At 40.3% G+C, this 13,046-nt stretch overlaps 1 protein-coding gene across 1 annotated transcript; it reads right to left on the bottom strand.

Moving 5' to 3' along the window:
• Positions 1-3,723: 3,723 nt before the first annotated feature.
• LOC115129585 (transcriptional regulator Kaiso-like) lies at positions 3,724-12,359 on the bottom strand. The gene is made up of 2 exons (XM_029660113.2): positions 12,259-12,359; positions 3,724-7,626 (listed from the first exon to the last, which is right to left on the bottom strand). Exon 2 carries the CDS (start codon positions 7,622-7,624, stop codon positions 5,702-5,704), a length of 1,923 nt encoding a protein of 640 aa, XP_029515973.1. The 5' UTR covers positions 7,625-7,626; positions 12,259-12,359; the 3' UTR covers positions 3,724-5,701.
• Positions 12,360-13,046: the final 687 nt, after the last annotated feature.

The raw sequence follows: 13,046 nt of genomic DNA, 5'->3' as shown, positions 1-13,046 counted from the left end.
ATATATATTTTTTACCTTTAAGTCAGAACAAATTCTTATTTTCAATGACGGCCTAGGAACAGTGGTTTAACTGCCTGTTCAGGGGCAGAACCACAGATTTGTACCTTGTCAGCTCGGGGATTTCAACTTGCACCCTTTCGGTTACTAATCCAACGCTCTAACCACTAGGCTACCCTGCCGCCCCATTTACACGTTAAATTCTTACTTTACACATCCCTTTACTCGTTTACAGATCTTTTTTTATGCGTACAAACTTTTGTCAGTGATGTGGCATCTGCAAAGGACATGAACCGAACGTAGCTAGTTGAAATTAGCTAGTCAATCAAGCAACTCTAGCCCAGATGTTAGTGGAATAAACCTAAATCAACTCGTATATAAATATGCCATGCTGTTGTGTGTTATATAATGGCAGAATTGTAATTTTATAGCTGCGTGGGGCTATTGTGGTGATCATGTAAACGAATGAATCACACTTTTTCCAGTATTTGGAGCACGGACTGTAGGCCTTTATATTAGGCATTTTGAGTGTTAGTGAATCCGACTCGGTATTATGTAGGCTTGTCCTAGCCATTTGCGATGCACAACCCCATCACGGAGGATATATCCAAAACAAGACAAAACTAAATATTGATTACGTCTTGGTCATAACCTGTCCTGAGTGACATCTTTCCTATCAGCCACTGCACATGCTTGAACTATTATGTAAAAAATGTATTTGGAGGCTATATTTAGAGGCCTGTGAGCTAGGGTCTATTTTTAAGGAGAGCCCTATAATAAAAACAGTTATAAAACAGAGTTCTAAAATGATTCCACATGACACCAGTACCCAAAATGACAGCCTAAATTGCAACGCCTACAAGTTGAAAGCCTATTTTTATTTGGATATGCCTAAATTAAACATATTATTAATGTGATAGGCCAAATAAGTTTGAATACACATAGATTAAAATAAACAAATGGATAAGACTGTTCTATTCTCTTTGATTTAGTTCCTATTGCAACTCAGACATATGACTGAATGGGTGACATACTGACTGAACTGAATGAAGGATTAATTCAAATGTTAAAATATGTTGGAATGAGAAGTTGCACGCATCATGCATACTCTGCACTTTATTAGGGTATAATGACTCTGACTGCATGCCTCCAGAAGACCATCTTCTGAGGCTGAGGGGTTGCTTTTCTGAAGGCTCATGGTGCTGTGGTGCTGCATGGAGATCACAAGCTCTTCAACTGGGCAGCAGTGTCGTGATGGAGGGGATAGCCTATATGGAGACTACCTAAGACCACTGCAACAGAGTTATTGTGAAGTGTGAAAATAAGCTTATACCAGACTTAGCCTACATTTAACCTCTCCCTTGTTCATTTCAAAGTACATTACCAGTCAAAAGTTTGGACACCTACTCATTCAAGGATTTTTTTCCTACATTGTAGAATAGAAGACAAACTATGAAATAACACATGGAATCATATAGTAACCAAAAAGGTGTTAAACCAATCAAAATATCTTATATTTGAGATTTTTCAAAAAGTAGCCACCCTTTGCCTTGATGACAGCTTTGCACACTCTTGGCATTCTCTCAACTAGCTTCATGAGGCAGTCATCTGGAATGCATTTCAATTAACAGGTGTGCCTTGTTAAGTTAATTTGTGAAATGTATTTCCTTCTTAATGCATTTCAGCCAATCAGTTGTGTTGTGACAAGGTAGGGGTGGTATACAGAAGATAGCCCTATTAGGTAAAAGACCAAGTTCCTATTATGGAAAGAACAGCTCAAATAAGCAAAGAGAAACGACAGTCCATCATTACTTTAAGACCTGAAGGTCAGTCAATCTGTAAAATTTCAAGAACTTTTAAAGTTTCTTCAAGTGCAGTCGCAAAAACCATTAAGCACTATGATGAAACTGGCTCTCATGAGGACCGCCACAGGAAAGGAAGACCCAGAGTTGCCTCTGCTGCAGAGTATAAATTCATTAGAGTTACCAGCCTCAAATATTTTTGTCCAAATAAATGCTTCACAGAGTTCAAGTAACAGACACATCTCAACATCAACTTTTCAGAGGAGACTGTGTGAATCAGGCCTTCATGGTTGAATTGCTGCAAAGAAACCACTACTAAAAGGACACCAATAAGAAGAAGACCATCTGGTTAGTGCTTAGTGGGGCTATCATTTGTTTTTCAATAGGAAAATGACCCAACACAACTCCAGCCGTGTAAGGGCTATTTGACCAAGAAGGAGAGTGATGGAGTGCTGCATCAGATGACCTGGCCTCCACAATCACCTGACCTCAAACCAATTGAGAAGGTTTGGGATGGGTTGGAACGCAGAGTGAAGGAAAAGCAGCCAAATAGTGCTCACCATATGTGGGAACTCCGTCAAGACTGTTGGAAAAGCATTCCAGGTGAAGCTGGTTGAGAGAATGCCAAGAGTGTGCAAAGCTGTCAAAGGCAAAGGGTGGCTACTTTGACAAATCTAAAATATGTTTTGATTTGTTTAACACTTTTTCGGTTACTATATGATTCCATATGTGTTATTTCATAGTTTTGATGTCTTCACTATTATTCTACAATTTAGTTAAAATAGTCAAAATAAAGATCAACCCTTGAATGTAGGTGTCCAAATTGTTGACTGGTACTGTAGATACATTAATAAAAGAGAGGCATAATGCCATCTAGACATGCAAACAAATCTATTACATTAGCTACGCAAATGTGAATTAAAATCAACTGAGGAGTACTACAGAATGGAGACTTTTAACTTGAAAAAGTGCAGGATACCTCTTTCCGGTTTCCCTGACATCCGATTTTTTTTATGCTGTTATACTTGTTTGGGTAGCACTCCTCACAGGCCATTTGGTGTACGTTTTGTTGTTTGTTGGCGAGATTAAACTGTCAAAACTCTTTAAGGTATTATTGTACGTCAGAATTGCAACACAAGATTTGTTCAAGCCTAAAATGTCAGTCCGTAGTCATAACATGGTGTTTGTATCTTCACGGATGAAATGTCACGTTTACGTTTGTTTCACACTTGGCTTTTGTTACGATCCTAACAATTTAAGTATGGATTTTCTTACGATCCTAACAATATGTACATTCATCCTTTTGGCAGGTATCTGGCTCCATAGGAATCTGAAAAATAAATTATCACTCCTAATGTTATTTATTTTTGTAAAGGGACTAAACACTAAACTCTCCTGTCTCTTTATGGGTGTAATATAATAGGTTATTACACACGTACACTTGAGTATACCAAAATAACACCCCTTTGTGTTGTCTTAATCACAAAATGCGTCGACCTCAAAGTAAAGTGCAGCCTCTTGAAATGATCGATTAAAGTAGTCCGTTTTGTTTTTGCAAAATTTGTTTTGAACAGCACTTTCTCAACCGCTGCGCTGAAGATGGACTTCTGTTGACTGGCGTGGATTGATTCTCTCGCCATTAAAAGTAATTGTGTAAAATGTTTGTACGGTGTTGTTTTCCCATAGACGACAAAAAGGTTAAATAGTCAACATGCATCATCCTTAATGAAATACCTACCTCACAAGGTGCATTTTGTTTTCCATTTTTGAGAATAACCATCCACCAGGGAAAAAATGCCAATGGAGGGGCCTTCATTACTATGGGATTTAGGAAAACTATCAGATTTAAACTCTTTCAAACTAAAATGCTGTGTAGTCATCTCATTCAATAGGTCTCTTCCATTCTGACAAAAATGAGGCACACTTAAAAAAAAAAAATCTTTATTAACATTTGTTTAGCACTATACCTAATAAATACGTTTTTAAAACAGAAACATTTTCAAGTGAAAAGGGTCACAATTATGTACAAGATACACCACTGTTAATTGTGTAAGGGTTTTTTTGCCATAAAAGTTGTCAGTGAAGGACATAATGAAGCAGTATAAAATGTCAAGTTAGCTCTCCACAGTCCAACTCAATTCAAATACATACTGACAAGGGGAATGGACATCAAAAAAAGAATGATCTACAGAACAATCCTGCACTAGGTGCTATTTCATAACAGAAAGAAATGGTTTTCAAGTTACATGATTCCTATGATACACTATGTAGGCAAACCGTATACATACAGAGTAGGAGTTAAACTCAACTCCATGGTGAAGGAAGTTTCTGATGAACTCCACCAACGGAGTAAAGCAGAGACCAGGCTTTGTGGATTAATACTTTAAAACATGTAATTATGAAATACTTACCTTGTACCTATGTTTGTCCTCTGTAGTTGTGTGCCTTTCTTTGTTTTCTGAAATCCATACTTTTTAATAAAAGGTGAATCAAATACAACCACTGACTCTTTCCTTGTTGAGATTCATCTTATAGCAACGAGGAAACAGTCGGTGGTTGTTTTTAATGAAAGTTTAATTAAAAAGTGTGTATTTCAGAAAACAAAGGGATGAATGACATCCATTAATTCCATCAATATCCAGCATCCTGACCCAATCTCTGTTCAAACAACAAACATCAACGGTTACCATTCAGCACCACTGTACATTTTATCTCCCGAAAGGCATAAGGTAATTTGACTCCCGATAAAAAAATATATTTAATAAAAAAATAAAGATCTAACAATAAATAAATGTGTATGCCTAGATTTAGGGTCCTTCTGTTGAACTGCATGGGCACTCCAGACAGAGTACTCACAAATATTTACCATAAAAAGGGGTAAGTAGAAATACAATGAGCGCCAATACATAGTTCAATGACAAGAGCTTGATAAGAACAAAAGCCACATTACACTCCGGATGGGCTAGCTAGAGCACATAGGAATTTCCTAAAAACAACTACACTTAACAAAAATATGAACACAAGATGTAAAGTGTTGGTCCTGTGTTTCATGAGATTAAATAAAAAATCTCAGATAGTGTTTATAAGCACCAAAAGCTGTTGTGCACAAATTTGTTTACATCCCTGTTATTTAGCATTTCTCCTTTGCCAAGATAATCCATCCACCTGACAGGTGTGTCATACCAAGAAGCTGATTAAATAGCATGATCATTACACAGGTGCGCCTTGTGCTGGGGACAATAAAAGGCCACTTTAAAAATGTGCAGTTTTGTCACAACACAATACCACAGATGTCTCAAGTTGAGGGAACGTGCAATTGGCATGCTGACTGCAGAAATGTCCACCAGAGCTGTTGCCAGAGAATTGAATGTTCATTTTTCCACCATAAGCCGCCACCAATGTCGTTTTAGAGAATTTGGCGGTACGTACAACCGGCCTCACAACCGCAGACCACGTGTAACCACGCCGGCCCAGGACCTCCACATCCAGCTTCTTCACCTGCCAGATCATCTGAATGGGGGCGAGGTGGGGGTGGTCACAGGGTGCTGAGGAGTATTTCTGTTTGTAATAAAAACTTTCTGATTGGCTGGTCCTGGCTCCCCAGTGGGTGGGCCTATGCCCTCCCAAGCCCACCCATGGCTGGCCCTGCCCAGTCATGTGAAATCCATAGATTAGAGCCTAATGAATTTATTTAAATTGATTGATTTCCTTATCTGAACTGTAACTCAGTACAACATTTGAAATTGTTGTATGCTTATATTTTTGTACACTTTAGCTCAGTTTAGCTAAAACAACTGTTGAACATTTGAAAAAGACAACATTTGACGTGGATCCAGGAAACAAAATTCAAATAAGGGGACCCACTGACAAGGCATAGATCACAGAGCGGTGAGCCACCCTGCTCAGTACGTCTCTGGTATGACAAACTCAAACTCAGAAGAGCCTGGGGGAGATTGGATAGGGTGGCTCCCTGGCCGGTGGGCACCTGATCCAGGCTGTGCCTCAGGCTCCACAAAGATGTCATCCCAGTTCAACATCTTGCCCTGGGTGGACTGTAACTGTAGTGGGTTGGCCAGGTTCCCCCTTCCAGGGTTAATGTGCTGGACGCTCCCATCCTCTTGGATAATAGGGACCCCTCGTGAATCTGAATCGTCTGTCTCATGTGAGTAGGTCTTGAACTGCACCGTTTTGCAAGGGAGCAGGCGGTACAAGTTGTTGTCGGTGTCGTCCTTTTGTTTCCTCCCGGATGGGTCCTGGTTGTGGGCCTGTTTGCAGTGAGTCGACAATAGCTGGTAGTTGATTAACATCTCGTTGCACAGCAGGCACTGGTACCTCCGCTCGCCTGTGTGGTAGATCTCGTGTTTGGTCCGATACTCGGCCAGAGCAAACACCTTGTCACAGTAGTGGCACGGGTACTTCTTCTCCCAGGAGTGGGTGTTGAAGTGGCGCCGGAGGCTCGTCAAGCACACGTAGGGACGCTTGCAGACCATGCACACAAAGAAAGTCTTCCCGTCCATGATGAGCTCGTAGTGATCTTGCTGCTCTGTTTTGGTCTTCTTGATTGTGGCACCCTGTGGCAGTTGAGAGGTGTTGAAAGGTTGAAGAGGGGTAGCCATCAGAGACCTCTTTCCCCCTCTACTGTTTTTAGAGTCTCCCTCCCCGGGGTCGTCCTTCATGGGGACAATGTCATATGTGTTTTCCCCAATATTGGCATACACCTTGCAGCCTGGAGAAAACGAGTCGATCTCTGAGGCTTTATCTAATGTTATCGTCTTTTTTGTGGTGGCGGATATTTGGGGAATGTTGAGGCCTGCCTCGTTGATGAATCCGTCAGGTGACTTAAGGGCCGAGAGCTTGATTTTTAAGTCACTCTGTCGAGCTAGTGTAACCTGCTTCTTGTGGATTCCTATTATCTTGTGGTTTTCTGAGGGCAGGGAGGTGCTGATGGGTTCGGGGGTGAAAGTGCCAATTCTAGCCGGCGTAGTGGGTGTGCTGCAAGAGGAGGCTCCAGTGGGTGAAGACGCAATATTTGAGCTTGCGTCAGGGGACACCATGAGTCTGATCAGAGGAGTTTGGCCTTGCAAGGTCTGCGAGGAGCTGTTGAGGTGCGGAGCTGCTTTGACTGTTTTCTCTTGGTCCTTTGTCAAAGCGGGTCTGGCCTCTCCCGGTTGCTTTGTCACAGAGTCTTCCTCTGTATTGGGTCCATCCAAATCGATGATTTCGCAGGGCTTGCATTTCTTGGTGGCGTCTGTTTTGGATACAAACATAATGTCGTCATCGTCTGAGTCCTGATCCTTGTTTGCACTTTTGTCAGTTTGACTGAACTCCTCTGCAGACACTGAAAAGGACTCAGTGACAATAGGCATCATCATCATCCCCATTGAGTCTGTACTGCTTTTCTCCACGGAGCTTACTTCATTGTGTTCTGTGTCTTTGGACAGGCCAGGTAGGCCCTTGACTTGTGAGAGCGGTACGCCTAGATTCGCAATGAACTTCACGCCCAACACCTGCCCAGCATTGATAAGCTCATTGAGCATGTCGGAACGAATGCGGACAATTTTGGAACTGTAAATGTAATTCAGGACTTCCTCAAAGATTTCCGCCTTGATGAAATTCAACTCGATCACCTGTCCAGCCACTGAGAAGAGTTGGTGGAAATAAGTACTTGACGCGGACAAGATGTTTTTGTGTGCTCTAAATTTACGGTCCTGTATAATTATGGTGACATCACAGAACAATCCATTATTTCGCTGTCTATTCATCGACTTCAGCACCGTTCCTGAATACCGGGTGTCAGTTGCAGAGATCAGCTTTAGGCCCGACATCCCTGTGGAGTGAAGACAAAAGCAATGAATAACAAATGCATTCACTTGACGGTCTTTGTACTGCTACCAGTAAATTTAAAATCCCCTTTCACTTCTTGTTGGGTAACCTAATCATGCATTCATAGTAGCCAGAGAAGAAAAGGCGAAGCGAGAGGATTCAGGCTCGCCAAAATCTGTCCAAAATAAGCACAATGCGTTTCTATGGGCTTATTTTGGACCTAAGGTTGTCGCATGCCTTCCTGCCTTTGGGACAACGACTCCCATTGTTTTGGTGGAGACATTAGTATCTCGACATCATTTAATGATCTCTGTAGTAGCTCATTATTTTAAAGGGTAACTACACTTCCTTATTTGGCCTCATTTTAGAATTGTTTCATTAAAGGGTAACTCTCAACCCCAATTTAGCCTTTGCCCAACCCTTTCAAATGTTTAAAAAATGCATTCAATTGAGAAGTTGTGGGTGAGGTGAATTGCTCATAAATATTAACCTTGGGGTGGGTGTGGGGCAAGAACCCATGGGGCACAAAAAATACATTTGAAATATGGACTCACGTGTATTGCAGTATTGTAGTGGGAAGAAAAGTGCAATCATCACCTTGAAAATGAAGATTAGGGGCTCAATTCAATCCAACCCGCAGTATTTATGCAGTAGCCCTTTTTCAAATGGTCAAATTGACTCACAGATTGGTCTTACTGTATAAACACCTACAACTACTACTACCAACAGGGTGACCCATTCTCACAGGTATGCTTTTCACTCTTTTGACTTAGAGGTGTGTGGCCATTGGATGAATACTGTAAAGGATTTGGAGAGAAAAAAATATATCTGCCCCATGTGGAATTAGAACTCACAACCTTTGAACTATAAGTCAACTGTTTTAGCGGACTGTGTCCCCAGTCACAGCGTTTGGGAAATATACAGTTGACATGACCACCATTGTCATCTATTTCTTGTTACTTTGGATGTAGCTACGAATATAAACATATAATCCTCATAGCCTACATGTTTTTTTTCCTTTGTAAAAGCACAGATGAAACGGTAAGCAAAAACGTTGAATTTGGTCATAAGCAGAAATGTGATTTACGGCCATTTTAATTTGGTGTAACGTCAGTTGTCTTGTCTTGGAAGCATGATGCAAAATATATTGGCACACTCCACTTATCAAGACCATTGTCAAATAAGGCGCCCTATCACCTGATTTTATAGTAAGCCTTGAGGTGGTACCACCCAGTACATCCCAAACCGAACCCTCCCTTGAGATGACGTACCTACATCATGATTTCAATGGTAGAGTTGAACCGCTAAAAAAAGAGCTAGATTTACCACTAAAATACCTAAATATATCACTTTTGCAACGAACTGTCAAAATTAAGACCAGAATTTCCGTGTTTCACTATGATTACGCGTAAAAATTCTGGGTTTTGATTTTTTTTAAAATAATAATAATAATAAAGGCTAGCGGCCTTGACCGAATTCAAACGTGATTTGGTTTTGACTGAATTCAAACGTGAGTTGGTTTCGGGGTGTGGTTTGATGCGGATGTGGGAAGAGTTAGACAAATTATTTAGCCAATTAGCTTCAACTGGCTTGCCGTGGCAAAATTAGTTTGACTTTGGATAGCCTTTCTCTTGGGCTAGTTAGGGACCGTCAATGAATTACAAAATGGAAATCTGACGATATTTTCATGTTGCACATGTTTTAGTTGTCTCAAATGCTTTCAATATTTGTATATGAATTATTACACTTTATAGTTGGAGGTTTTTAGGTCATTAAAATGTGGAGCTACTGAACTTTTAAAATATGTACATTGTGTAGTTTACTGATGGTCCCCATCTAACCCCATCAGATATCAAATGTCAATGTCAAACCAAATGTAATTTTTTTAACCTTTATTTAACTAGGCAAGTCAGTTAAGAACAAATTCTTATTTTCAATGACGGCCTGTTCAGGGGCAGAACGACAGATTTGTACCTTGTCAACTCGGGGGTTTGAACTTGGAACCTTCCGGTTACTAGTCCAACACTCTAACCACTGCCGCCCCAAATTGACCATGGACATTACAGGTCCCATGAAGCTGCTCTCCAAATGTATGATTACTTGGATGCTGCCAGCTGTGGACAGGATTAAAATAAACCCAATCCACGGAAAACTGTTACGGTAACCTTAATTCCGTGACAATTCTTCCCTATCATCTGGCAAATCTCAGTTTTGGACAAGACTAACTTTATGACCAAAAATGTTCCTATTTACACTTTGTAAGTCAATTTTGACACTAGAATAAATGTTTCTGACTCATATCGATAGTACATATGCCATTTTCAAAATGAGAAGTTGCTTTTTAGGGGCAGTCACTCTTTAAAAGTAGGTAGTAGTCAGCTACCTATTATACTAGCTGTTCTACAAGCTAGAGTGGTGAATAAAATAATTGGCAAACTAACTACACTGCTAGCTAAAACGGTCAACTGAATCGTTTCTAGTCATCTCTCCTCCTTCCAGGCTTTTTCATCTTTGAACTTATATGGTGATTGGCATCTAAACTTTCATAGTATTACTACACCGACCGGCAACACAGTCCGTCTTTCAATCACCCACGTGGGTATAACCAATGAGTTGATGGCACGTGGGTAACTGCGTCTGAAATAGAAAGGAGTTCTATTTTAGCCCTTGGCAACGCAGATGCTCGTGAGCAGTGTGGGTGCAATAATTGAATAACATAGATGACTACATTTATTTTGCAACGCTCGCGCACGTGACATGAGTGGTGTGGTCAGCCTATTAGTGACCCCATGCGGTTGAACGGTAGTGTAGGCGCTCTGCAAGGTTTTGTATATCCAGTGGTGGAAAATGTACCCAATTATCATACTTGAGTAAAAGTAAAGGTACCTTAATAGAAAATTTAAAAAGTGAGTCACAGAGTAAAATACTCCTTGAGTAAAAGTCTACAAGTATTTGGTTTTAAATATACTATAGTATAAAAAGTCAATGGAATTGCTGAAAGTACAAATAATTTCAAATGGCTTATATTGAGCAAACCAGACAGCACCATTTTCTTGTTTTTTTATTAATTTATGGATAGCCAGGGGTACACTCCAACACTCAGACATAATTTACAAACAAAGCATGTGTTCAGTGAGTCCGCCAGATCAGAGACAGTAGGGATGACCAGGGTTGTTCTCTTGATAAGTGTGTGAATCTAACCATTTTCCTGTCCTGCTAAAGCATTCAAGCATGCTAGGCTCCCGAGTGGCGCAGCGGTCTAAGGCACTGTGCAAGAGGTGTCACAGTTCCTGGTTCACAATTGGCCGGGGTAGGACGTCATTGAAAATAATAATTTGTTCTTAACTGACTTGCCTAGATGAATAAAGTCTAAATGTAATGAGTACTTTTGGGTGTCAGGGAAAATGTATTACATAATTTTCTTCAAGAATGTAGAAGTAAAAGTTGACCGAAATATAAATAGTGAAGTACCCCAAAAAACTAAAGCAGTACTTTCAAGTATTTTTACTTAAGTACTTTATACACCACTGTGTTATCTTACCTATCATTCAAATATCATTTTCTGACTCAAATAGGGTTCCCTCAAGTTGCTCAGATGTCCAAAAGATTTTCAAATAAAAATGTATTGATATTAAAAACGTTTAAGTTGCATGTATTTGAAAATGTCAATATATTTGGAGTTTTAGGCTGGGTTTCTGTAAAAGCACTTTTCTTTTTACCTTTAATTAACTAGGCAAGTCAGTTAATAACAAATTCTTATTTTCAATGACGGCCTATGAAGAGTAGGTTAACTGCCTGTTCAGGGGCAGAACGACAGATTTGTACCTTGTCAACTCGGGGGTTTGAACTTGCAACCTTTCGGCTACTAGTCCAACGTTCTAGGCTACCCTGCCGCTTTGAGGCATCCGCTGGCGTGAAAATGGTTTTATAAATTAATTTGATTTCAAATGTAGGCCTATCGTGGAGTAACGTTATTTGTATGCCTAGCAACCAACAAATGTTAATCAGTCTCAGTCACAAATTCCCACTCCTATAAGGCCCCTATGAACGAGAGGCATGTACAATGTACTCCTTCGAGTGTTCAGTTCATCGTTCGCCGGTAGGGGGTCCTGCGTGCTCTGGGCATTACTGATTCAAATTGGTGAAATGAGTCGAAAGATTCGTTGTTTTTTAACTTAACGAGTCAAAACGATCAGAGTCAGTAATGAGCCGAACTTCCCATCACTACTGCACACCCACTTTTGTAGGAATGAGCGAAAGAGAAAATGCATTGTTTGTAGCTTACTGGCTAACACCATTCACTAACACAAGGCCGGTCTACACAATTGAGTCTTGCATGCCAATCACATAAATGTGATTTAAGGCAGCCTAGTATCTATACAATCTATTCGCTCACATGCATATTAGGGGAGATAAAACTTAGTATTGATTGATTATTGTGGATAACTTATAGGAAAATTATCTACAGTAGCTTTAGCTTAACGTTAGTTGGCTACTTATTAGCAGGAGAGGGATGTTAGCTTCCTGGTTCGCGGCAGGTTGCAACGTTTTTGGTAAACGCTGATCCATCATGACAGAATTATTGGATGAGGCCAATATACGAGGTTGGCTTCTATAAGTAACACTTGTTATTTACCTGCAGCGCCAAGCCTTATGATTGATTGTTCTTTCCAAACGAAGTATTTTCTTCTTTTATGGTATTATTGCGGTCCCCAAACAGTCCTTAGAGGTGCCTGGCGCCACCTACAGTACGTGTGGTAAACTATAGAAAAAATCCATTGTAGGAAGGGGATAAACCAGCATCATCAACAATATAAAAAATGTGGCACATAAAATAAACATCCCACTCCTTCAGTCACATTCCAATTCAAGTCTCATCCCTATACAGGCTCAGGGGCCTGTGAGGGCAGAACATCCTTTGACAGGATTTATTTAATGCCTCAGCTGTAAACTCAAAATAAGCCCACTTCTTGATACCCTCACTGATGCCACTTCAACCAACACACCCATGACATTTAACGAAACTTCCAAAGGATCGTCCAGGTTACGTTGGTCCAAAACCCTCACTCTGAAAAAAAAAGAGTCTAGGGGTTTCCTAATTTCAACCACAACTTTGACTTTCCTTTTCACCAGTTTATCCCATTCATTCTTACACTCCGTGCTCTCGTCTTCACCTAACTCGCCAACAGTTTCAAACAATACATCTGTTTCCGCCATCTCCCTTCCACTCTTCTCAGAGGTCATGTCTAGATGTATGGAAGACTATTAAGGCCAAGTGAAGAGGGGAAAAAAGGAACAGCAGAGGGTGGTGGTACTTGATTTGATTTGATTCTTATTTTTTGCACAATAGTACTTTAAAAAAGTAGCAATATTTTGAGAATAATCTCAACATTGAATTTAGAGAATAAAGTCTACATTTTGAGA

This window comes from Oncorhynchus nerka, linkage group LG5 (assembly GCF_034236695.1).
Source record: "Oncorhynchus nerka isolate Pitt River linkage group LG5, Oner_Uvic_2.0, whole genome shotgun sequence".
Classification (NCBI taxonomy): domain Eukaryota; kingdom Metazoa; phylum Chordata; class Actinopteri; order Salmoniformes; family Salmonidae; genus Oncorhynchus; species Oncorhynchus nerka.
Note: the sequence above shows the minus strand (reverse complement) of the source record. Positions and strands in the feature narration are given on the sequence as shown.